Genomic DNA, 27,064 nt, shown 5'->3' on the forward strand with positions numbered 1-27,064 from the left:
TCCGCCTACAGCCTAATACTGAAGCTGATTATCCGCCTGCAGCCTCATTCTGAAGCTGATGCACTGCCTGCAGCCTCATACTGAAGCTGATGCTCCGTCTACAGCCTCATGCTGAAGCTGATGCTCCGTCTACAGCCTCATACTGAAGCTGATGCTCCGCCTGCAGCCTGATGCTGAAGCTGATGCTCCGTCTACAGCCTCATACTGAAGCTGATGCTCCGTCTACAGCCTCATACTGAAGCTGATGCTCCGTCTACCGCCTCATACTGAAGCTGATGCTCCGTCTACAGCCTCATACTGAAGCTGATGCTCCGTCTACCGCCTCATACTGAAGCTGATGCTCCGTCTACAGCCTCATACTGAAGCTGATGCTCCGTCTACAGCCTCATACTGAAGCTGATGCTCCGTCTACAGCCTTATACTGAAGCTGATGCTCCGTCTGCAGCCTCATACTGAAGCTGATGCTCCGTCTACAGCCTCACACTGAAGCTGATGCTCCGCCTGCAGCCTTATACTGAAGCTGATGCTCCGTCTGCAGCCTCACACTGAAGCTGATGCTCCGTCTCCAGCCTCACACTGAAGCTGATGCTCCGCCTACAGCCTCATACTGAAGCTGATGCTCCGTCTGCAGCCTCATACTGAAGCTGATGCTCCGTCTACAGCCTCATACTGAAGCTGATGCTCCGTCTACAGCCTCATACTGAAGCTGATGCTCCGTCTACCGCCTCATACTGAAGCTGATGCTCCGCCTGCAGCCTCATACTGAAGCTGATGCTCCGCCTACAGCCTCATACTGAAGCTGATGCTCCGTCTGCAGCCTCATACTGAAGCTGATGCTCCGTCTACAGCCTCATACTGAAGCTGATGCTCCGTCTACAGCCTCATACTGAAGCTGATGCTCCGTCTACCGCCTCATACTGAAGCTGATGCTCCGCCTGCAGCCTCATACTGAAGCTGATGCTCCGCCTACAGCCTCATACTGAAGCTGATGCTCCGTCTACCGCCTCATACTGAAGCTGATGCTCCGTCTACAGCCTCATACTGAAGCTGATGCTCCGCCTGCAGCCTCATACTGAAGCTGATGCTCCGTCTACAGCCTCATACTGAAACTGATGCTCCGTCTACAGCCTCATACTGAAACTGATGCTCCGTCTGCAGCCTTATACTGAAGCTGATGCTCCGTCTACAGCCTCATACTGAAACTGATGCTCCGTCTGCAGCCTCATACTGAAGCTGATGCTCCGTCTACAGCCTTATACTGAAGCTGATGCTCCGTCTGCAGCCTTATACTGAAACTGATGCTCCGTCTACAGCCTCATACTGAAGCTGATGCTCCGTCTACAGCCTTATACTGAAGCTGATGCTCCGTCTACAGCCTCATACTGAAGCTGATGCTCCGCCTGCAGCCTCATACTGAAGCTGATGCTCCGTCTACAGCCTCATACTGAAGCTGATGCTCCGTCTACAGCCTCATACTGAAGCTGATGCTCCGTCTGCAGCCTTATACTGAAGCTGATGCTCCGTCTGCAGCCTTATACTGAAGCTGGTTGTCTGTCTGCAGCCTTATACTGAAGCTGATGCTCCGCCTACAGCCTTATAATGAAGCTGGTGCTCCGTCTGCAGCCTTATACGTATCGAGTCAGGACCAGGCAATCCAGTGATCAACAGCATGAACATCGATCTGCGCAATTGGGAACAGATGACCAACAGATAGGGAACAGATGTGTCAACCAAGTCAGCAAGTCTGACCACCCGATCCCGTTAGTCGCCTCTTACGACAAGCATGGGTTACTGTAGACCAATATTCTAACCCGGACCTTCACGAGTGCTAAGACTAAACATATCAAGTAATACGGGAAGTTGGCTCCACATAATCCCATTTATTGAAGCTTTGTTACACAATATCTCTTCATGGTTAACCTTAGCCTGAATATACCGACTTACGTAAAAGCTGGCACGATATCGGATAGGGATTAGTGCTGGTATTGGCATAAAACCTGCAAAACGATACATCACGATGCTAAGATTTTAGTCACGGCGATACATTGCCAAAGTATTGTTCACTGAAGCTCGATACGATACGAATCCCGATATAAGAGTGGCGATACGATACGTATCACGATACTAAAATCATTCATTCTAACATCAACTATAAAACACCTTAAGATCAAAGCAAAACCATTTTAAAGTGTTTCGTCAAATTCCGCCAGCGTTTTTCAATGCTTATTCGGAAACGAGATAATTAAAGGTCACATGCAACCAAACAATCAAACATAATTAAAACCCAATTATCACTTATTCATGACATAAAGTATACATTGCTGATTATGAAAAAACATATAAACGAAATTATGAGTGTACAATCGCAAATCAAAAGTGCAGTATTTTCTACTTGGGTTTACTTCCCTAGAAACGAACCCAGTAAGAGCGGGTGGGTGTGCACTCAAGTGTAACGGCTGGTTCATTTGCCGATGCTCTCACGGCTCATTATGTGTGTATATTTAGAGATGTTGGGTTTTGTAAATACATGCTCATTTTTTGTGTATAACATTTTGCAATCAACAGACATCATAACATGTAATGTGTACAAGTATCACACCACACCTGCCTGTCTGTGTAATTACATAACGTGACAGAGACCGAACTCGGGCCATAAATCAATGCGTTTTGTTTATGGTGTATAGCCGGATAGGTGTTAAGTTCAAATTGCATGTGGTCAGTGATCGAAGTTGTGTATTGAATATTGTCATTAGCAGACGGGCAGGCAGACACATAGGTGTCAATAAAACAGACACTGAGTTTTGTCTGTGACAACGACATATCTATATCACAGTTAGAAATTCTGTCAATGCTAAATAATGACATTGCTTTTAAGTATCGAACTGAGAAAGTAACTCGATAAGAAGAACGTGTGGTGAAATAGACAAATGAAATTATTATTATATAAACAGTTAAATCGGTAATCTACTGTCATAAGATATAAAAAGCTCGCGCCTGTGAAATATCAACAAAACATTAGAAAAATAGCTCACATCAAAGCCTTCACCGAGTATTCACCGGATAACCCGCTTCCAAGCTGCGAACCTATTTCACTGCGCATGTGCTATGAGCGCAGCCCAGCTGTTGCAACCACTTCATACCCCCAAGCGCTGGGGGAAAATTAGTGAATCGTTTGAACTCCGATTTCGCGCGGTTTTTTCATCGCGTTATTTTTCAACTTTATAAGTTGAATTTGCATTTTTGATGATTTGTTTCGGTAAGTCCATACCGAAAGGTATCAGAATCTGCAAAGTCGTGTTTTACGTTGCATGTGACCTTTAAGTTTAGACACGGACTTTGTGAATGTTGATAATAAGCGAGCGCTATGTCTGACACAGTTCCTGACGCAAGAATTTCCAAGAAAACGTTTACTTATGAAGGGAAAATAAGTAAGCATATATTTTAATCATCAAACAAAAATAAATTATTTTTCTTGACAGATATCGCGATTCGGCAATATTCAAAGTTAAAAATCGATGTATCGTGGCCCTTTTGAAGTATCGTATCGGGATATTTGACAATGTAAAACTTTGTATCGATCCACTGTATCGGCGGCCCATGGGTCGATGCATCGATGCGTATCGATGAATCGTCACACCACTAATAGGGATAATAAAGTTGCCCTATACGCCTGATACAAGGTCTCGCTAATCCGCCTGAAACTGGGTCTGGGTAAATCACCTGGTAGAGGTATACCGCCTGATACGTGGCTTCGTAAACCGCCCGATCCACGTATGCCGCCTGTTTCAGGATCTCGCTAAACCGCCGACAGGGGGACTTTTCAGGGCATTACGGGGATTGAGAATACCGCCCTAAAGCAGAATCCCATACCTCCTGATAACGGGACATTTTGAATATGTGTTATGTCTTATTTGAATGTGGGATTTAGTACAGTACCTTGTGCCAGTAAAGTCGCCATTAAATAACGTTTTTCCGACCCGGATTCCTTGTACGGGAATGACGAATAAGAAACATCTTTGAATATGTTCAACAATAGTTGCATTATTACAAATCACATAGAATCTCAGATCATATCGACCCATATTCATCGGTTACGGCCTTGAAGGTGTACATTTCAGCCAGATATTGTTTATAGTACGCTTTTCTTCAAATCTGGCGCAATGTGAGTACGTCATAACTGTACATAACCCTGTACACAATCCCTGCACATAACCCTGTTCATATCCCTTGTAGATAACCCTGTACATAACCCCTGTACATAACCCCCCTGTACATAACCCCATCGCATAACCCCTGTACATAACCCCTGTACATAACCTCTGTACAGATCCCCTGATATAATCCCTGTACATATGCTCAGATCAACCATCTTTCAAGAATCTGCTTCTTCCACCTGAGAGCTATCAGTAACATTCGTCATAATTTAACAACAGATGCAGCCCATACCCTCGTCAGGTCCCTCGTTCTATCTAGACTAGACTATTCAAACAGCATTCTGTTTGGACTCAGCTCTGCACACTTGACAAAACTCCAGAAAGTCCAAAACGTTGCAGCCCGCATTGTATCCCTAACATCTAAAAGATCTCACATAACCCCTGTCCTAAAGTCTCTTCACTGGTTGCCCATCCAAGCCAGAATCGAATTCAAGATCTTGACCATTGTGTTCCAATGTCTACATGACCTAGCGCCTCAGTACCTCTCTGAACTCATCTCAGTGTACACACCGCCGCGACAGCTGAGATCACACCAACAGTTCCTCCTAACAACACCCCCTGTCAATCTCAAGAACTATGGTCACAGATCATTCAGCTATGCTGCTCCTTCACTGTGGAACAGTCTTCCCATAACCATCAAAACAGCACAATCTCTTGACTTATTCAAATCTTCATTGAAGACCCATCTTTTCAGGAAATATTACGAATGACTTGCACAATTCCTGCAGTTGTTTTTTAGCTGTACACACGGGGCGCCTTGAGCATACACTAGTGTGTGGAAACGGCGCCATACAAATGGACATTATTATTATTATTATTATTATATCCCCTGCACATGTCACCTGTGCATATCCCCTGCACATGTCACCTGTACATATCCCCTGAACATGTCACCTGTGCATATCCCCTGCAAATGTCACCTGTACATATCCCCTGCACATGTCACCTGTACATATCCCCTGCACATGTCACCTGTACATGTCCCCTGCACATGTCACCTGTACAGATCCCCTGTACATGTCCCTGCACATGTCACCTGTACAGATCCCTGAACATGTCACCTGTACATATCCCCTGCACATGTCACCTGTACATATCCCCTGCACATGTCACCTGTACATAACCCCTGCACATCACCCCTGTGCATATCCCCTGCACATGTCACCTGTACATATCCCCTGCACATGTCACCTGTACATGTCCCCTGCACATGTCGCCTGTACAGATCCCCTGAACATGTCACCTGTACATATCCCCTGCACATGTCACCTGTACATATCCCCTGAACATGTCACCTGTACAGATCCCCTGCACATGTAACCTGTACAGATCCCCTGAACATGTCACCTGTACATATCCCCTGCACATGTCACCTGTACATATCCCCTGCACATGTCACATGTACATATCCCCTGAACATGTCACCTGTACATATCCCCTGCACATGTCACCTGTACATAACCCCTGCACATGTCACCTGTACATATCCCCTGCACATGTCACCTGTACATAACCCCTGCACATCACCCCTGTGCATATCCCCTGTACATATCTCCTGCACAGGTGGTTATAGCAAGCGCCTAACAGGCAGCAGGGCTCACAACTAGCTCTCACTCTTTCCTGCATTTTTTCATGGATATATACTATCTACATGTGTGATTTTCTGCATAGAGTGTTCTGAAGGTTCACAGATGCCAATAATATGGTCATACTTGCTTTTTGCTCAGTCTATGGATGGATTTTGATGGAAATATTTCTGCTATCATTGTGTAGTTTTGATAGTGAGTACAAATTCACTAACTACACCAGTGCACCTTCCCATTGTTGGAGACTTGATTGGATAAGCCAAGTCATGCTTGATCGACACCAATACCAATACAGTAGGCAAGAGCTGACTGATGTTGGTCAGTCATGTACCCAAGCCGACATATCATCTCAAAAGCTAAGGGCTGCCCTCAGCTACATGCAATCCTTGTTACACAAAAGAACTGATCATACTAGAAGCTCAAGGAAAAGACCAAGGGGTAAAAAGGCTGGCCGGCGTAAGCAGAGACCTATCAGTGTTCTCATTGGACACAGGCCACTCAACCACAACTCCAATCAGATTGCTTCATCAATCAATTATGACAATCTCATCTACATACAGCCCCGTAGATTACCGCCTACTTTGAAGCTATGTCTCTGGAATGTTCAATCAGCTTGTAACAAAAGTGACATCATCATGGACACCATTATGGATTGTGACATCGACATCATGGTCGTAACAGAAACATGGTTAAGAGCTCAGGGTGATGAGTCCAAACTTGCCAGTATGACGCCCCCTAGATACAAGTCAAGACACCAACCAAGACAGACGCGTGGAGGCGGTTTAGCGGTTATCTACAGAGATAATCTTCATGTGAAATTCCGCCATGTGGATCAGTTTAATTCCTTTGAGTCAATGCAGTTTCAGGTGACTCATGGCAAAACTGCCACTGACATTGTATCTCTCTATCGTCCACCCCCCGTCAAAGAAAAACCAGTTGTCATTCTCAGTTTTCTATCAGGAGTTTTCTATTCTTTTGCATCAAATTTGTGTCGACAGAAAACAACCTATAATCATGGGTGATTTTAACATTCACTTTGATGTAGCAACCAAAAGTAATACATTACAGATGCTCAGCCTGCTAGAAGCTCACAACTGTCATCAAATCATAGGCTTGCCAACTCATAAATCAGGCCACATTTTGGACTGGGTTATAAAAAGAGAGACTGACCCCATCATAACTGATTCCAGAGTAACCGACTATCAGATCTCAGATCACTACTTAGTAACCCTGAACATTGATATCACAAGACCATCGCATCCAGTCAGATATATTAGGTGTAGAAACATAAAAAAACATGGATACTGCTACTTTTCGTTCAGCTCTGTTGACGTCACCTTTGTTGACCGATCCTCCTTCAACCTGTGAAGCATATGTAGACATGTACAACACAGTACTTCTAGAGCTCCTGGACAAACATGCCCCAGAGAAGGTCAGGCGAATCCCCCACAGACCTGAAGCTACCTGGCTTTACAGTCCAGATGTCAAGAAAGCCAAGTCAGCGAGACGGGTAGCTGAGAGGAGATGGAGGAAGTCATGTCTGGAAGTACACCGTCAGATTTACTGTGCAGCCAGAAATAAGGTCAGCATTATCATCAAACAAGCTAAACAGAATTTCATGAACTCTAAAATCAGTGACAGCAAATCTAACTCTAACGCCTTGTACAAGCTGATGTTTAACTTGATGGGGAAGTCCGCGGATAATCCCTTACCTGATATTGGTACCACCAAAGAAATTGTTCATTCATTTGCAATGTACTTTCAGGAAAAAATCAAAAATATTAGAAGCACACTCCATGACAGCGAAACACTGACGCCGTCTTTAGGATGTGATGACACTTTTGATGACAAACCTGTTTTGAATGTTTTCCCCCCTTTCACAGTCCCAGAAACACTAAAACTTCTTAGGAAGTCTAAACCGACTTGCTGTGTACTCGACCCGATTCCAACTAACATTGTACTGAGTTGTATGGATATCCTCCTGCCCACTTTGACATCAATCATCAACTGTTGCCTGCACGAAGGTACAATGCCCGTTTCTCTGAAAAATGCTATCGTGAAGCCACTCCTAAAAAACCTGACCTCGACACAGAACATCTCAAGAACTACAGACCTGTTTCTAACCTTCCATTCCTCTCCAAGCTCATTGAAAGAGCTGTTGCAGAACGTCTGTCACAGCACTTGACCCTGCACAACTTGTATGATCCACTTCAATCAGCGTATCGCCCTCGACATAGCACCGAGACAGCTCTCCTGAAAGTCGTCAATGACCTGAGATGTGCCATCGACTCGGGGAATGTTGCTCTGCTCGTTCTCTTGGACTTGAGCGCGGCTTTCGACACCATCGACCACCAAAGACTGCTGCAGCGACTTCAGGACGATTTTGGTGTCCAAGGATCTGCACTGAATTGGTTTAGCTCCTATCTGTCTCAGAGATCACAGTGTGTGTACATTGATGGACAGTTCTCAGATTCAGTACATCTAAACTGCGGTGTGCCTCAAGGTTCAGTATTGGGCCCGATATTATTCACTCTTTATACCAAGGAATTGGGTCAGGTCATCGACCAGCACAAGCTGCCAAGACACCTCTACGCTGATGATACGCAGCTCATTAAAATATTTCGACCAATAGCATCCATAGCAGAAGCAGCCTCTGCCGATGTTACCAACTGCTGTACACAGATAAAAGAATGGATGAACATCAATAAACTCAAGCTTAATGACGACAAGACGGAGTGCATGCTAATAGGCCCATCTGCAAGATGTACCCAGTCAGGTCTCACCGTAGTTCAGATCGGAAGCTCAAGTATTGATGTCACTCGTTCTGTGAAGAACTTGGGTGTTGTTTTGGACTCAGAACTGTCCATGAAGCAACATGTCAGCCACATCTCCCGAGTTTGCTCTTTCCAACTGAGGAATATCAGCAACATCAGAAAGTACCTGACCAAAGAATCACTTATCATCCTGATTCTCACCCTGGTAACATCTAGGATTGATTACTGTAACAGCCTCCTTGCCGGTGCACCCAAGTCTGTTACCAACAAACTACAGCACATCCAGAATACAGCTGCTCGGATAGTCTCCAGCTGCAGGAAGTACGACCATATCACCCCCATCTTACATGACTTACACTGGCTGCCCATCCGACAGAGAATCAGCTATAAGATCTTGTGTCATGTGTATCGATGCCTGTCTGAAGATGCTCCACAATATCTGTGTGATTTGATCACAGAGTACAAACCAGCTCGATCACTGCGGTCAGAAAACAAGCTCCTGTTGCAAGTTCCATCTGTCAAATCTGTGAACTATGGACAACGTTCCTTTGCTTTCAGTGCACCAAAGGAATGGAACGATCTCCCAGTCAATCTCAGACAGTCTTCATCTCTTGCCTCCTTCCAATCCGAGCTAAAGACTTACTTATTTAATAGTGCCTTTCTAGAATGACTCTTAATACCCACATATATGTGCGCTTAGAGCATGCATTGTGCATGGATTAATGCGCTATATAAATTCACTATTATTATTATTATTATTGAAGATTGGGTTTGAATTGAGACATAGTTTCTATGTTTTTTCCAACTCAACTCTATTCAGTTATTACCATAACTCATCTTGCAGTAAGTGTGAAATGGCCTATCGCACATGAATGCTTGATATTTCTTATATGTTACTTATATATGTACCAGCGGGGTATTGACGTTGGTGGCCACAGTCCACCCTCTGGAAGTGATGCTGGACACAAATGTGTATATATAAACCTGAACACCCTGTACTCCAGTGTTGTCGGGGCCTGTGAGTGCTGGGTCCACGCAGCGCCACCATCACACACACTGTCTTACACACACTGTCTTACACACATTCAGTTGTTTGTTATGCTTCAGTCCACCCAGGTGTCTCCACATACTCGCATGTCTCTGATCTCATGTCGGGTTGTCACGACCCACTGAACACACCGACACTTAAAACCGACAGTACGACATCCGGGTATTCAGTGGATGACACATCCACGAGAAAGTGATTGTTTGTTGACGAATGCACGAGCAAATAATCACGTGCACTTTATTCACATCGGGGGCCATGACATCCAGCACTGTTCAAGCGTGAAGATCTTGTTACACAGGTTGCGTATTATAGAGGTTGTGGATAACAGAAGTTGTGGAGGCCTACATCAGTCAGGTGAGAGCCACCATGCCGCTGTGTGGCGGGGTTCACTGCCGGCCAGGCCAGGTACAGATCATGGGTATGTCCCTTACCGTACTGCATGATGACGACATGTGATCTGTTGTTTAGCCTCGCTCAGGGACGCAGGTCTCTATACATCGGCCCTGATCGAACTATCTCAGAATAGTTTACATTGTAAATAACACCAGGTTTCGCTGAGCTGCATAGGAGATTGCAAATAAGACTTTCTAGGAGAACATTTCTAATTCCATTTCATGACTTGAGCAAACATTTAACATTATTCACAATTCGTGTTTTGACCTGATCACACCTGTAGGCCTGGTGTACCGCGATGGCGGCTTGTGTTCTGTAGGGGCGGCATGACGTGGCTTTATCATGTTGGACCTCTTGATGGGGTGTTCTGGACGGTTAATCCTAATTCGCTTATAGCCAATTAAAGTGCAGGCAAAAAGAGAATACACCACAGAAGCTGTGAGTGAGTGAGTGAGTGAGTGAGTGAGTGAGTGGGAGAGTTAAGATTTGTAGTCACATCGGCAATATTTCAGCCATATTGTGACTGAAAAAGTTATAAAATGATAACAAATGGAATTAAATTGCAAAAACCTGTCGACGAAGGACAATAATATTATGTCATGTGAAACAAATTATACAATTGTATGTAATTATATACTCAGCAGCAAAAAACGTCAGAACGAATTCAAAATTAGATAGGCACTGTAATCAAATCATTACAGAAATGGACATAATAAGCGGATCAAAAATATTTTTTGTGTACAATATCCTGACACATCAATGAATAACTCAGCATAATTCCAAGACATTACGTGAACGTTTGCAGTCCATTCAGACTCTTGACTTCAGTATCTAGTATGACCACCACGAGCGGCAATAACTGCAGCACAGCGTCTATGCATGAGTGCACCAATCGATTGATAAAGGCCATTGGCACCTGGAACTACACTCTGAGAAAGGCCTGGCGCAATAAATCGGCTGTGTTCGGCTTTGGTATGACATTATTCAGTCTCCTCTGAATTTCATCCCAAAGATGTTCAACTGGGTTTAAATCAGGATTAAGGGCTGGACACTGCATAACGTTGACACCGTTCTGCTGATGGAAGTCCCGTGTAGCTCTGGTAGTATGGGCCCGGGCGTTATCATACTGGAAAATGTTGTTCCGGTGACGTGCGAAATGTGGTATGACGTGGGGTCTGAGCGCTTGGTCGATGTAGCGCACCGCTGTGATGCCGCCTCCTTTCCCTGGACCAAGGTTCTCGAACACCACAGGACCCACTCTCTGGTTCAGGCCTATTCCACCCCATATCATGATGTTTGCACCTCCCCATGAGTCTCTTTCCATAACACATTGGTCTGAGTAACGCTGGCCGTATTCTTGTTCTGCCATCTGCAGTTGATACGCAGTACCGATTCTCATCTGAACAGAACAGTTCTCCATTGCCTGTATCGCCAGTTTTGGTGTTGTGGGGGCAAACTGTAGACGTTCACGCCGATGACGAGGGGCGAGGATAGGTCCACGGTAAGGTCTACGGCAATGGAGGTTCCCGCTGTTAAGACGTCGGCGTACTGTATCAGTACCGATTGGTCTTCCGTGTGTTCCCACTGTCTGGCGTGCTGTTTCGGATGCCTGCATGAAGGGATTCTGTACATGCTGTCGCACAACATGACGGTCTTGTCGTCTTGGGTCACCCTTGGTCTGCCAGTACGAGAGCGATCATTTGTGGTGTTGGTGGCCCGGAAACGTTGCTGCAGCCTGTAGATGGTCCGAACGTTGACCTGGAAGATATTGGCAACGGCTTGTGCAGTGTGGCCAGCTTCAAGTCTTCCTAGCGCCTGGTTTCTCTGAGTTGCGGCATCCTGTGACGTTGTAATGTGAATGTTTCAACCAGGTTTGGGGGTCCATTTTATAGGGCTGGTCCTTGTGAACAGCACGTGCAGCATGAGTTGCTTGAAAAACATGGAGAACACCGTACTGTACCATCTCCGAGATCAGGTTGCGTTTTTGAGACCATTTCCTGGGTTCCATTCTGAGTTTGGGAAGGAATGTCTTTGCTCAGATAAAGTTGGAGATACTGTCAAAAATATACAATCAAAACATTAAATGAATTTACAGTTATCCGTTTCTGCGAAGGAAAATTCCAATACTGACGTTTCTTTTGCTGCTTAGTATATAATGCACAGTGCACATAAATATGTATTTCCTGGTGTGACATTTAACGTATTTGCTGATTTATAATTTAATTATATTTGTCAGATAATTAATTTTCGTATATTTGTATACATGCAATATTGTGCATGCATATTATGTTACATGCAATATTAGTAAAATTAAAAATGTCACCATATTTGCAAATGACTCATATTCGTATATTTGCGGATGCTATATGCAATAAACAAACTGTGATAAAGTGCTGGCATACTTTCATTTCTACTGCAGACTATAATTTTAATCCCCATATTTGGCAGGATTAGTACGGTCCAGTAATTTTAATCCCTAAACAATACGTGCAGGCAAAAAGAGAACACCCCGCTTCAGTTTATCCCGGATCTAAACGTTCGGTACAAACAAACACCAGGTCCGCCCCTTCATATACCTATAAGCTTAACAAGTTAGAAAAATAGAACAGCGTTCACAAACGTGTCACCCGTGAAGGTCCGGGTTAGAATGAACCTTCAGTAACCCATGCTTGTCGTAAGAGGCGACTAACGGGATCGCGTGGTGAGGCTCGCTGACTTGGTTGACACATGTCATCGGTTCCCAATTGCGCAGATCGATGCTCATGCTGTTGATCACTGGATTGTCTGGTCCAGACTCGATTATTTACAGACCGCCGCCATATAGCAGGAATATTGCTGAGTGCGGCGTAAAACTAAACTCACTCACTCGCAAACGTGTCAACACTTGTAGTGATAATAGTGACACTATTCAAATGGTAAGCAGTGTTTCTTAACGTTCGCAGTATGTATTCGATGAGAAGCTTCCCTAGTTGGTCAAACATTTGAGACATAGATGGTGACACCATTAAGCTGAGTCACCAAGCCTTAACACCCAACTCCCATGGAGCTGTTGGTTGTGGGGTGAAGTTCATGCGCCCCTTACGGAACCGGCAACGCCGACATGCTGGCGTGTCTGCAGGTGTGGTTACAGTGGTAGGTCGTCACGAAGTCCAAGTTCGAATCTGTGAAACCCATTTCTGCTGTCTCCACCATGTTATTAGGGTATTACTGGAATATTAATGACAAATGCGAAAGCCCAGCTCACTCACTCACCTAATGCCGTGTAGGTACGCAATTGCCTGGGTTACCCGGATCTCCGAGTAACCCGACTCTGAATGCAGAGTATAATCTGTGGTCCCCGGAGAACGATCTCCTTTCACCATTGTCAACAAACTGGCAGCAGGAGACATGCCCACGCAGGCCACAAAGATGGAAATCGATGAGCACGTTACTATAATTGGTTCTAATCAGACCTTGTCCTTCGCTGTTTCAGTTGTCCTGTGATCTGCCCTCCACAGTCTGTCGGGCGTATATCTGTTTACCTACACCAGTGGATCGTCCAGTGAGCCGCCATGTCTTCCCGCCATGTGCTCGGGTCTGCTACCATATGGTGCCTCTCAGTTAGCTTGCTATCGCTTCCTGGTGTCGTGTCGCCCTCGGAGACGTGTGTCTGTCTAAGAAATGAAACCTCAGGTTTATATAATCCCATCCATATTGAATTCAGGGGCGAGAGGTATTATATCGCAGAGCAACGCGGGATCGTACGATATTTTGAAACACGTGACAAGGAAGCACGTGTCTTATTGAATATTTCGGATAAGATTGTGTTGACAGCCTCTCCAGCTGATCAGAGAGGTTTACTTGGATTTACCCTGCACCCTCGTTATAACGCAAATGGTAAACTTTATGTGTATTACATTGGAAACAGTTCGGGAGTTCAGTTCTCGTACGTCAGCGAGTTTACCGTCGTCGACGATGTGGCACTACCGACCACTGAGAGGATATTGTTGAGAATTGAACAAATAACTAACGCTGGGAATGCTGGCCAGGTAAGTGTTCACAAAACAATAGTATTACACTCTTGTGCGATGATAGTCTATGTATCATGACTGTCTGTAACTATATAGAAAGTGATGCTAGTTGGTATTACACTGAAGATACAGTCAGGATACACTGTTACCCGGAAAAACTGTAGAGTATCCGGAACATCGTCACGTGTAATGCGGTATCCGGAACATCGTCACGTGTAATGCGGTTTCCGGAACATCGTCACGTGTAATACGGTATCTGGAACATCGTCACGTGTACTGCGGTATCCGGAACATCGTCACGTGTAATACGGTATCCGGAACATCGTCACGTGTAATGCGGTATTCCGGACATCGTCACGTGTAATGCGGTTTCCGGAACATCGTCACGTGTAATACGGTATCCGGAACATCGTCACGTGTACTGCGGTATCCGGAACATCGTCACGTGTAATGCGGTTTCCGGAACATCGTCACGTGTAATACGGTATCCGGAACATCGTCACGTGTAATGCGGTATTCCGGAACATCGTCACGTGTAATGCGGTTTCCGGAACATCGTCACGTGTAATACGGTATCCGGAACATCGTCACGTGTACTGCGGTATCCGGAACATCGTCACGTGTAATGCAGCAGCAATGTAAATGTCAAGGTAAAGGTCGAAAGTCAAGGTCGTATTAGTTGTTTCCAATTCCAGCTGCTGTTTGTTCATGACGGTTACCTGTACATATCGGTCCAATTAGGTTACCTGTACATATTGTTTCCAATTCCAGCTGCTGTTTGTTCATGACGGTTTCCTGTACATATCGGTCCAATTAGGTCACCTGTACATATTGTTTCCAATTCCAGCTGCTGTTTGTTCATGACGGTTACCTGTACATATCGGTCCAATTAGGTTACCTGTACATATTGTTTCCAATTCCAGCTGCTGTTTGTTCATGACGGTTTCCTGTACATATCGGTCCAATTAGGTCACCTGTACATATTGTTTCCAATTCCAGCTGCTGTTTGTTCATGACGGTTTCCTGTACATATCGGTCCAATTAGGTCACCTGTACATATTGTTTCCAATTCCAGCTGCTGTTTGTTCATGACGGTTTCCTGTACATATCGGTCCAATTAGGTCACCTGTACATATTGTTTCCAATTCCAGCTGCTGTTTGTTCATGACGGTTTCCTGTACATATCGGTCCAATTAGGTTACCTGTACATATTGTTTCCAATTCCAGCTGCTGTTTGTTCATGACGGTTTCCTGTACATATCGGTCCAATTAGGTTACCTGTACATATTGTTTCCAATTCCAGCTGCTGTTTGTTCATGACGGTTTCCTGTACATATCGGTCCAATTAGGTTACCTGTACATATTGTTTCCAATTCCAGCTGCTGTTTGGCCATGACGGTTACCTGTACATATCGGTCGGGGACGGGGTTGGTGATGATGGCATACCACGTGACCATGCACAGGACCCGTACGTAGACTACTGCCAGTTTGCATTGTTTGAAATAACCCGCACAATAGGAAAACATGACCTCGCCTGAACGATTCTTGAATGTAATATTTTCTATCAAACTACCGTATATGTCACGTTTTTGCTCGAGACCTACTGCCGAGACTTGTAGTTCAGGCTGTCCTCCCAATCTGCGTGATATGAGTGAAATGCTATGCAAAGCGGCTCTAACCATTACTCACTCACTCACTCATACAGAAGCAGCCTTCTCGGGAAGATACTGAGAGTTGACGTGGACGGCCAGACCTTCATGGGCGGAGCCGCGCTCCGGTACGGTATTCCCGATAACAACCCGTTTGTTGACAAGTCACCATGGAGACCTGAGGTGTTCGCATACGGTTGTCGTAATATGTGGCGATGCAGTCAGGACAGAGTTGCTGACAAACATGGTGAGTGTTGACTTGTCTGTTGTTTAACGCCGCACAGAAATATCCCAGCTTCATGGCGGCGGTCTGGAAATAATCGAGTCTGGGACAGATATTCCAGTGATTTACATCATGAGCATCGATCTACCATCGACCCTGACCACCCGATCCCCTCAGGCGCACAAGATGGTAGGACTATGTCCGTGCACTAGTGACCCAGGCACATAGTCACATGGTCACATGGTCACATGGTCACAACGTGTGGGACTGCTGATGTTGTGTAATGACGACTTTGTTCCTGGGTATGGGTTGGAATAACAACTCAACCCAACATAGTGCAGGAAGTGCGACCCAGAAACCCAGAAATGTCATCTTTGAAATTTCCCATAACGGTCTTCAAGACTATTGTAGACTGTAACATGTTCGGCCCTACTTCACCACGGTTGTAATGTGCCCCTCATCCGCTCCATATTATCATAGAACTGAGACTAGAACCTGATGTAGCTTACAATTCCAGTTTCCGGTAACGTTTTGAAAAAGGTGTGTGCACATCATCAAGTGAGTGATTATTATTGGCAACACAATACCGATCGCTGTGACCACCTGTGAAGTTGTCATGGTGATAGTGATGATGATGAAAGAATATCGTAAGTTCATCACTGAATACATGGAGATATAATCCGATATATCTGATAGATATCATGGCTCACAGCTGTCACACCGGGTCCATTCAACAACATCAAAGCAACATATTGACATCACATGATATTTACAGACAAGTGAATATATAAACGCATCAAAAAGTTAATGAAACAGGAAATTGCATATTTTACTGACAGCATCAACCACCATTAGCATCATTTGGCACCAGGTATCAAATTCAAGATCTTCTGTACAGTCTGGAAACCCACCAAGGAAGAATGAGATAATGGAGTCGTCATCTTTTGACCATAAGTCAGCAAAGCATTTGACATCGATCAGGTCAAATACCTTTTCATACAGTTCGTCTCTCTCTGACATGTTCTTGTAGCATGAAATAACAACATGGTCATAAACAACTGTACCACGTGCACTTTCTCTCGTGTGGTTTACATGCAGGATGGATAAGTTTAGATCTAACATTAAATTTCAGTGCATAGTGGCCAGAGTCTATTAGTCTTCTGTCCATTCGAGTAGATATGTCGAGGCTTCTAACTCTATCGGTGACCAGCTGGTTCCACCGAGGCTTGGTGAAAGGATTACAGGCATGGAAGTAGTCCCTTACCTCCTTTTCAAGACTATTTTTGTACGAGTCTGAACATGGTGAAAGCCTGTGAGTAGAAGCATTGTTTGTCGTTATTAGACTCACATTTATACTGACCAAATCTACCAATGAAGACACGTTTGAAGTAGCATTTACTACTTACTCTGCAGAACTTGCAGAGCTCCGTGTCCGGACATGTGTCACATTAGACAGATGGGACATGACGAGTCACGATCCATTACTGTACCAGTGTGGAGCACAAGGGACTGGCTGTGCAAGACATGGGGTGTCAGTAATGTACAAGGGACTGGCTTTACAACACTAGGGGTGTCAGTAATGTACAAGGGACTGGCTATACAACACTTGGGGTGTCAGTAATGTACAAGGGACTGGCTTTACAACACTTGGGGTGTCAGTAATGTACAAGGGACTGGCTATACAACACTTGGGGTGTCAGTAATGTACAAGGGACTGGCTTTACAACACTTGGGGTGTCAGTAATGTACAAGGGACTGGCTTTACAACACTTGGGGTGTCAGTAATGTACAAGGGACTGGCTTTGCAAGACATGGGGTGTCAGTAATGTACAAGGGACTGGCTTTACAACACTTGGGGTGTCAGTAATGTACAAGGGACGGGCTTTACAACACTTGGGGTGTCAGTAATGTACAAGGGACGGGCTTTACAACACTTGGGGTTGTCAGTAATGTACAAGGGACTGGCTTTACAACACTTGGGGTGTCAGTAATGTACAAGGGACGGGCTTTACAACACTTGGGGTGTCAGTAATGTACAAGGGACGGGCTTTACAACACTTGGGGTGTCAGTAATGTACAAGTGACTGGCTTTACAACACTTGGGGTGTCAGTAATGTACAAGGGACTGGCTTTACAACACTTGGGGTGTCAGTAATGTACAATTGACTGGCTTTACAACACTTGGGGTGTCAGTAATGTACAAGGGACTGGCTTTACAACACTTGGGGTGTCAGTAATGTACAAGGGACTGGCTTTACAACACTCTGGGGTGTCAGTAATGTACAACTGACGGGCTTTACAACACTCTGGGGTGTCAGTAATGTACAAGGGACTGGTTGTGCAAGACTTGGGGGTGTCAGTAATGTACAAGTGACGGGCTTTACAACACTCTGGGGTGTCAGTAATGTACAAGTGACTGGCTTTGCAAGACGTGGGGGTGTCAGTAATGTACAAGGGACGGGCTTTACAAGACTTGGGGGTGTCAGTAATGTACAAGGGACGGGCTTTACAACACTTGGGGTGTCAGTTATGTACAAGTGACTGGCTTTACAACACTTGGGGTGTCAGTAATGTACAAGGGACTGGCTTTACAACACTTCGGGGTGTCAGTAATGTACAAGGGACGGGCTGTGCAAGACTTGGGGTGTCAGTTATGTACAAGGGACTGGCTGTGCAAGACTTGGGGGTGTCAGTAATGTACAAGTGACTGACTTTACAACACTTGGGGGTGTCAGTAATGTACAAGGGAAGGGCTGTGCAAGACTTGGGGTGTCAGTTATGTACAAGTGACTGGCTTTACAACACTTGGGGGTGTCAGTAATGTACAAGGGACGGGCTTTACAACACTTGGGGTGTCAGTAATGTACAAGTGACTGGCTTTACAACACTTGGGGTGTCAGTAATGTACAAGTGACTGGCTTTACAACACTTGGGGTGTCAGTAATGTACAAGTGACTGGCTTTACAACACTTGGGGTGTCAGTAATGTACAAGGGACTGGCTTTACAACACTTGGGATGTCAGTAATGTACAATTGACTGGCTTTACAACACTTGGGGTGTCAGTAATGTACAAGTGACTGGCTTTACAACACTTGGGGGTGTCAGTTATGTACAAGGGACGGGCTTTACAACACTCTGGGGTGTCAGTAATGTACAAGGGACTGGCTGTGCAAGACTTGGGGGTGTCAGTAATGTACAAGGGACGGGCTTTACAACACTTGGGAGTGTCAGTAATGTACAAGTGACTGGCTTTGCAAGACTTGGGGTGTCAGTAATGTACAAGGGATTGGCTGTGCAAGACATGGGGTGTCAGTAATGTACAAGGGACTGGCTTTACAACACTTCGGGGTGTCAGTAATGTACAAGGGGCTGGCTGTGAAAGACTTGGGGAGTCAGTAATGTACAAGTGACTGGCTTTGCAAGACATGGGGTTGTCAGTAATGTACAAGGGACTGGCTTTACAACACTTGGGGGTGTCAGTAATGTACAAGGGACGGGCTGTGCAAGACTTGGGGGTGTCAGTAATGTACAAGGGACGGGCTTTACAACACTTGGGGGTGTCAGTAATGTACAAGGGACGGGCTGTGCAAGACTTGGGGGTGTCAGTTATGTACAAGGGACTGGCTGTGCAAGACCCTGGGAGTCAGTAATGTACAAGTGCCTGGCTGTGCAAGACATTGGAGTCAGTACTGTACAAGTGACTGGCTTTGCAAGACTTGGGGTGTCAGTAATGTACAAGGGACTGGCTTTGCAAGAGATGGGGTGTCAGTAATGTACAAGTGACTGACTGTGCAAGACATTGGGTGTCAGTAATGTACAAGTGACTGACTTTGCAAGACTTGGGGTGTCAGTTATGTACAAGGGACTGACTGTGCAAGACTTGGGGTGTCAGTAATGTACAAGGGACTGTCTGTGCAAGACTTGGGGTGTCAGTAATGTACAAGTGACTGACTGTGCAAGACATGGGGTGTCAGTAATGTACAAGTGACTGACTGTGCAAGACTTGGGGTGTCAGTAATGTATAAGGTACTGACTGTGCAAGACTTGGGGTGTCAGTAAGGTACAAGGGACTGTCCGTGCAAGACTTGGGGTGTCAGTAATGTACAAGTGCCTGGCTGTGCAAGACATGGGGTGTCAGTAATGTACATGTGACTGACTGTGCAAGACATGGGGTGTCAGTAATGTACAAGTGCCTAGCTGTGCAAGACATGGGGTGTCAGTAATGTACAAGTGACTGGCTGTGCAAGACTTATGGGATTGACTAGGTTGACTTTGTCAGGTTTCATTCCTATAGGTGAGCGGCGTATTTTCTGTGGCGATCCGGGAGCGCGAACTTATGAAGAGATCGACGTCATCCTCAGCGGCCGGAACTACGGTTGGAACATCAAGGAAGGAACGAGTGCTTCGACAGCTCAAAGTGTGGCAATGGGACAATAGGTAGGTGGCCTTTACCGCTCCCATCTCCAGAATGACATGGATGCAGCATCTTAGCGGAAAGTGGAAGATCAATGGTTTAATCCCTGGCCATGTCATAGAATGAGACTCAGGTACAGAGTCATCAGGTTTCTCCCTTGTATATATAATTGTATATAAACGTCAGAATGTGAACGGACTAAACCAATAAACAAATGCAAAATTTCATATATGGCAGCTGGACTGTCTGATTACTGCAAGCGGTTGTCAGCACCCACGTCTCCACATACAATATGGCTTGCTAAGGAATACACGATGCGTTCGGCAAATGTTATCACATGTTTCTTCCTGCTTTAGGAAATGTCCAATCGATTGATAAACTTGTACCCCTGGTTACAGAGAATGAAGCGTTGCCTATCTACGTGTACAGTCACACGAACCTCTTCCACGCTGTCGTCGGAGGACATGTGTACAGAGGCAAGGCGCTTCCTGATCTGTACGGCCTCTATCTCTACGGTGACGCCATGACAGGGTGAGTTCAGGGGCATGTGTACAGGATCGTGGCGGTCCCTGATCTGTACGAGCGTTCTCTCTCTGGGACGCCATGTCAGGGTGAGTACAGGACATATGTACAGGGTCCAGACAGTTCCTGATTTATACGGGCGGTATCACTACCGGGCCCGCCATGTCAGGGTGAGTACAGGACATGCCAGGGTGAGTACAGGACATATATACAGGGTCCAGACGGTTCCTGATCTGTACGGGCGGTATCACTACCGGGCACGCCATGTCAGGGTGAGTACAGGACATATGTACAGGGTCCAGACGGTTCCTGATCTATACGGGCGGTATCACTACCGGGAACGCCATGTCAGGGTGAGTACAGGACATATGTACAGGGTCCAGACGGTTCCTGATCTGTACGGGCGGTATCACTACCGGGCACGCCATGTCAGGGTGAGTACAGGACATATGTACAGGGTCCAGACGGTTCCTGGTCTATACGGGCGGTATCACTACCGTCAGGGTGAGTACAGGACATATGTACAGGGTCCAGACGGTTCCTGATCTGTACGGGCGGTATCACTACCGGGTCACGCCATGTCAGGGTGAGTACAGGACATATGTACAGGGTCCAGACGGTTCCTGATCTGTACGGGCGGTATCACTACCGGGAACGCCATGTCAGGTTGAGTACAGGACATATGTACAGGGTCCAGACGGTTCCTGATCTGTACGGGCGGTATCACTACCGGGAACGCCATGTCAGGGTGAGTACAGGACATATGTACAGGGTCCAGACGGTTCCTGATCTATACGGGCGGTATCACTACCGGGCACGCCATGTCAGGGTGAGTACAGGACATGTCAGGGTGAGTACAGGATATATGCACAGGGTCCAGACGGTCCCTGATCTATACGGGCGGTATCACTACCGGGCACGCCATGTCAGGGTGAGTACAGGACATGTCAGGGTGAGTACAGGACATATGCACAGGGTCCAGACGGTTCCTGATCTGTACGGGCGGTATCACTACCGGGCACGCCATGTCAGGGTGAGTACAGGACATATATACAGGGTCCAGACGGTTCCTGATCTATACGGGCGGTATCACTACCGGGCACGCCATGTCAGGGTGAGTACAGGACATATGTACAGGGTCCAGACGGTTCCTGATCTATACGGGCGGTATCACTACCGGGCACGCCATGTCAGGGTGAGCACAAGACAATGTCATGTCAGGGTGAGTACAGGACATATGAACAGGGTCCAGACGGTCCCTGATCTATACGGGCGGTATCACTACCGGGCACGCCATGTCAGGATGAGTACAGGACATGTCAGGGTGAGTACAGGACATATGCACAGGGTCCAGACGGTTCCTGATCTAAACGGGCGGTATCACTACCGGGCACGCCATGTCAGGGTGAGTACAGGACATATATACAGGGTCCAGACGGTCCCTGATCTATACGGGCGGTATCACTACCGGGCACGCCATGTCAGGGTGAGCACAGGACATGTCAGGGTGAGTACAGGATATATGCACAGGGTCCAGACGGTTCCTGATCTATACGGGCGGTATCACTACCGGGCACGCCATGTCAGGGTGAGTACAGGACATGTCAGGGGTGAGTACAGGACATATGCACAGGGTCCAGACGGTTCCTGATCTATACGGGCGGTATCACTACCGGGCACGCCATGTCAGGATGTACAGGACATATATACAGGGTCAGGGCGGTATCACTACCGGGCACGCCATGTCAGGGTGAGTACAGGACATACAGGACATATGTACAGGGTCCAGACGGTCCCTGATCTATACGGGCGGTATCACTACCGGGCACGCCATGTCAGGATGAGTACAGGACAATGTCAGGGTGAGTACAGGACATATGCACAGGGTCCAGACGGTTCCTGATCTATACGGGCGGTATCACTACCGGGCACGCCATGTCAGGGTGAGTACAGGACATGTACAGGATGCATGTAATCCCTTATCACTACCGGGCACGCCATGTCAGGGTGAGTACAGGACATGTGTAATCCCTTACCTTACCACGTAACGTTCATGGACAGTACAGTTAAACTGCTGCTGATCCTTTGGTGAAGGCCATCCGTGTGAAGGGTGTCGGTCGTATCGCTCAAAGGTCACCGGTCGTACTAATAGGGCCGACCGTGTGACTTGAAGGAGGCCACCCCTGTCTCTTAATTGAAGTTTGCATGTCCCTGGAAGGAGGTCACCCCTGTCTCTTAATTGATGTTTGCATGTCTCTGGAAGGAGGTCACCCCTGTCTCTTAATTGAAGTTTGCATGTCTCTGGAAGGAGGTCACCCCTGTCTCTTAATTGAAGTTTGCATGTCTCTGGAAGGAGGTCACCCCTGTCTCTTAATTGAAGTTTGTATGTCTCTGGAAGGAGGTCACCCCTGTCTCTTAATTGAAGTTTGCATGTCTCTGGAAGGAGGTCACCCTGTCTCTTAATTGAAGCTTGCATGTCTCTGGAAGGAGGTCACCCTGTCTCTTAATTGAAGTTTGCATGTCTCTGGAAGGAGGTCACCCTGTCTCCCCATGTCTCTTAATTGAAGTTTGTATGTCTCTGGAAGGAGGTCACCCCTGTCTCTTAATTGCAGTTTGTATGTCTCTGGAAGGAGGTCACCCCTGTCTCTTAATTGAAGCTTGCATGTCTCTGGAAGGAGGTCACCCCTGTCTCTTTAATTGAAGCTTGCATGTCTCTGGAAGGAGGTCACCCCTGTCTCTTAATTGAAGTTTGTATGTCTCTGGAAGGAGGTCACCCCTGTCTCTTAATTGAAGTTTGCATGTCTCTGGAAGGAGGTCACCCTGATGTTATGAATGTATTGTGATCACCTAGTAGTGTGTATCTACTGGATAATCTGTGATAGCTCCTTGGACAGATATGTTGGTGCCCTATGTCTGGATGTGTGGTTTCTCTATGTCTGAATGTGCATCTAGATCTGAAATGCGTCTGTATTTCTATCTGTGACTGTCTCCGTGTCTGTTTTGTATCGGTAACTGCTCCATGTCTTAGTCTTCGCCTGAGTCAGCATCTGTTTGTGTAATGTCTTAGTCTTCGCCTGAGTCAGCATCTGTTACTGTGATGTCTTAGTCTTCGCCTGTGTCAGCATCTGTTTGTGTAATGTCTTAGTCTTCGCCTGTATCAGCATCTCTTAGTGTAATGTCTTAGTCTTCGCCTGTGTCGGCATCTGTTACTGTCTCCATGTCTAAACCTTCGCCTGTGTCAGCATCTGTTAGCGTAATGTCTTAGTCTTAGCCTGTGTCAGCATCTGTTACTGTGATGTCTTAGTCTTCGCCTGTGTCAGCATCTGTTTGTGTAATGTTTAGTCTTCGACTGTGTCGGCATCTGTTAGTGTCCCCATGTCTAAACCTTCGCCTGTGTCAGCATCTGTTAGTGTAATGTCTTAATCAGCGCCTGTGTCGGCATCTGTTACTGTAATGTCTTAGTCTTCGCCTGTGTCAGCATCTGTTACTGCAATGTCTTAATCAGCGCCTGTGTCGGCATCTGTTACTGTAATGTCTTAGTCTTCGCCTGTGTCAGCATCTGTTACTGCAATGTCTTAGTCTTCGCCTGTGTTAGCATCTGTTACTGTAATATCTTAGTCTTCGCCTGTGTAAGCATCTGTTACTGCAATGTCTTAGTCTTCGCCTGTGTCAGCATCTGTTACTGTAATGTCTTAATCAGCGCCTGTGTCGGCATCTGTTACTGTAATGTCTTAGTCTTCGCCTGTGTCAGCATCTGTTACTGTAATGTCTTAGTCTTCGCCTGTGTCAGCATCTGTTACTCTCTCCATGTCTAAACCTTCGCCTGTGTCAGCATCTGTTAGCGTAATGTCTTAGTCTTAGCCTGTGTCAGCATCTGTTACTGTGATGTCTTAGTTTTCGCCTGTGTTAGCATCTGTTACTGTAATATCTTAGTCTTCGCCTGTGTCAGCATCTGTTACTGTAATGTCTTAGTCTTCGCCTGTGTTAGCATCTGTTACTGTAATATCTTAGTCTTCGCCTGTGTCAGCATCTGTTACTTTAATGTCTTAGTCTTCGCCTGTGTCAGCATCTGTTACTGTCTCCATGTCTAAGTTTTCGCCTGTGTCAGCATCTGTTAGTGTAATGTCTTAGTCTTCGCCTGTGTCAGCATCTGTTACTTTAATGTCGTAGTCTTCGCCTGTGTCAGCATCTCTTAGTGTAATGTCTTAGTCTTCGCCTGTGTCAGCATATGTTAGTGTAATGTCTTAGTCTTCGCCTGTGTTAGCATCTGTTACTGTAATATCTTAGTCTTCGCCTGTGTCAGCATCTGTTACTTTAATATCTTAGTCTTCGCCTGTGTCAGCATCTGTTACTGTCTCCATGTCTAAGTTTTCGCCTGTGTCAGCATCTGTTAGTGTAATGTCTTAGTCTTCGCCTGTGTCATCATCTGTTACTGTAATATCTTATTCTTCGCCTGTGCCAGCATCTGTTAGTGCAATGTCTTAGTCTTCGCCTATGTCAGCATCTGTTACTGTAATATCGTAGTCTTCGCCTGTGTCGGCATCTGTTACTGTAATATCTTAGTCTTCGCCTGTGTCGGCATCTGTTACTGTAATGTCTTAGTCTTCGCCTGTGTCGGCATCTGTTACTGTAATATCTTAGTCTTCGCCTGTGTCGGCATCTGTTACTGTAATGTCTTAGTCTTCGCCTGTGTAAGCATCTGTTACTGTAATGTCTTAGTCTTCGCCTGTGTCAGCATCTGTTACTGTATCCATGTCTAAGTTTTCGCCTGTGTCAGCATCTGTTAGTGTAATGTCTTAGTCTTCGCCTGTGTCGGCATCTGTTAGTGTAGTGTCTTAGTCTTCGCCTGTGTCAGCATCTGTTACTGTAATGTCTTAGTCTTCGCCTGTGTCAGCATCTGTTACTGTAATGTGTAAGTTTTCGCCTGTGTCAGCATCTGTTACTGTAATATCTTAGTCTTCGCCTGTGTCATCTGCTGTAATGTCTAGTTTTCGGCTGTAATGTCTCTCCATGTGTAAGTTTTTCGCCTGTGTTAGCATCTGTTACGCCTGTCTTAGTCTTCTTTCGTCAGCATCTGTTACTGTAATATCTTAGTCTTCGCCTGTGTCAGCATCTGTTACTGTAATGTCTTAGTCTTCGCCTGTGTCAGCATCTGTTACTCTCTCCATGTCTAAGTTTTCGCCTGTGTTAGCATCTGTTACTGTAATATCTTAGTCTTCGCCTGTGTCAGCATCTGTTACTGTAATATCTTAGTCTTCGCCTGTGTCAGCGTCTGTTACTGTAATGTCTTAGTCTTCGCCTGTGTCAGCATCTGATACTCTACATGTACATGTAGCGGTGTCTCTGCGTCTATGTCCGTACACCTTATTGCATGATCTGCATCTGCGCGGCTCTCGTGTTTTCAGCAACATATCAGCGTTGTTGGAGGGCAGCGACGGCTGGACATCGTCCCCGCTCCCCGTGTGTGACCGACACCACTGTCCGTGTGATGCCAGGGAGCAGCCCCGGGACTTCCTTCTGACCTTTGGTCAAGATGAACAAGGTGACAAAACTCTTTTACAAACTCCACCCAACGCTGCAACAACCGTGTGTATTTGTTTTCGTCCAAATATGCTAATGATATTCTATGTTTCTCCAGGAGAGGTGTACATTCTGTCGACGTCTTCAATTACGGCGTTCAAAGACGACGGTGTAGCTTTGAAAATAGTGCCATCACTTGGGTAGGTATTTTTATATTTCGCCAGGACATCAACGTTCAGTTCAGTTTATATTAAACACAGGTGTAGTCTCTTGGTGAACATGGGTCAGTCTGGAAGGTCGTAGAACTCCACCTGATGACCTTTGATATCATTAAAGGTTTCACTGTGTCAACAGTTAATCCAACATGCCACGGATTAAGGATCAGTGATTGGATATTGAACTACAAGACGTGGCCTGTCCTCAAAGCACTATTAAAGTACAGTGTTTCTTGCAGGTGATATATTCTGCTACTCTGTTTCAGGGAGAAGCCTGTAACTTGTGGGTGTGGTCGCAGGGGAGAGTCAGCTGGTGTCGTCGTCGTCGTAACGTTGATGATGACGGTGCTGACGTGGTTTGCTTCCTGGCGTGTTGAGGACGCCGTCGACTGAAGATCGTGTATATTAGCTTATAAGCTGGGGTGTTCGGTGACGGGAACTGTACAACTGTATTATAATATATCTGATGAGAAATAAACCACAAACTGACACAAA

At 46.0% G+C, this 27,064-nt stretch overlaps 1 protein-coding gene across 1 annotated transcript; it reads left to right on the forward strand.

Moving 5' to 3' along the window:
- Positions 1–9,777: 9,777 nt before the first annotated feature.
- On the forward strand, positions 9,778–27,064 carry LOC124268878 (HHIP-like protein 1). The gene is made up of 9 exons (XM_046703904.1): positions 9,778–9,976; positions 13,488–14,043; positions 15,405–15,493; positions 15,731–15,921; positions 20,193–20,330; positions 20,711–20,843; positions 26,240–26,376; positions 26,473–26,554; positions 26,836–27,064. Exons 2-9 carry the CDS (start codon positions 13,567–13,569, stop codon positions 26,960–26,962), a joined length of 1,374 nt encoding a protein of 457 aa, XP_046559860.1. The 5' UTR covers positions 9,778–9,976; positions 13,488–13,566; the 3' UTR covers positions 26,963–27,064.

This window comes from Haliotis rubra, unplaced genomic scaffold, assembly GCF_003918875.1.
Source record: "Haliotis rubra isolate DU_JTF1 unplaced genomic scaffold, ASM391887v1 Scf140, whole genome shotgun sequence".
NCBI lineage: Eukaryota > Metazoa > Mollusca > Gastropoda > Lepetellida > Haliotidae > Haliotis > Haliotis rubra.

Coding starts and splice junctions, on each gene's coding strand:
- LOC124268878 (XM_046703904.1), top strand. CDS start 13,567: ATGTCTTCCCGCCATGTGCTCGGGTCTGCTACCATATGGTGCCTCTCA. Junction 15,922..20,192: donor CAGAGTTGCTGACAAACATG/GTGAGTGTTGAC, acceptor TCATTCCTATAG/GTGAGCGGCGTATTTTCTGT. Junction 20,331..20,710: donor TCAAAGTGTGGCAATGGGAC/AATAGGTAGGTG, acceptor CCCTGGTTACAG/AGAATGAAGCGTTGCCTATC.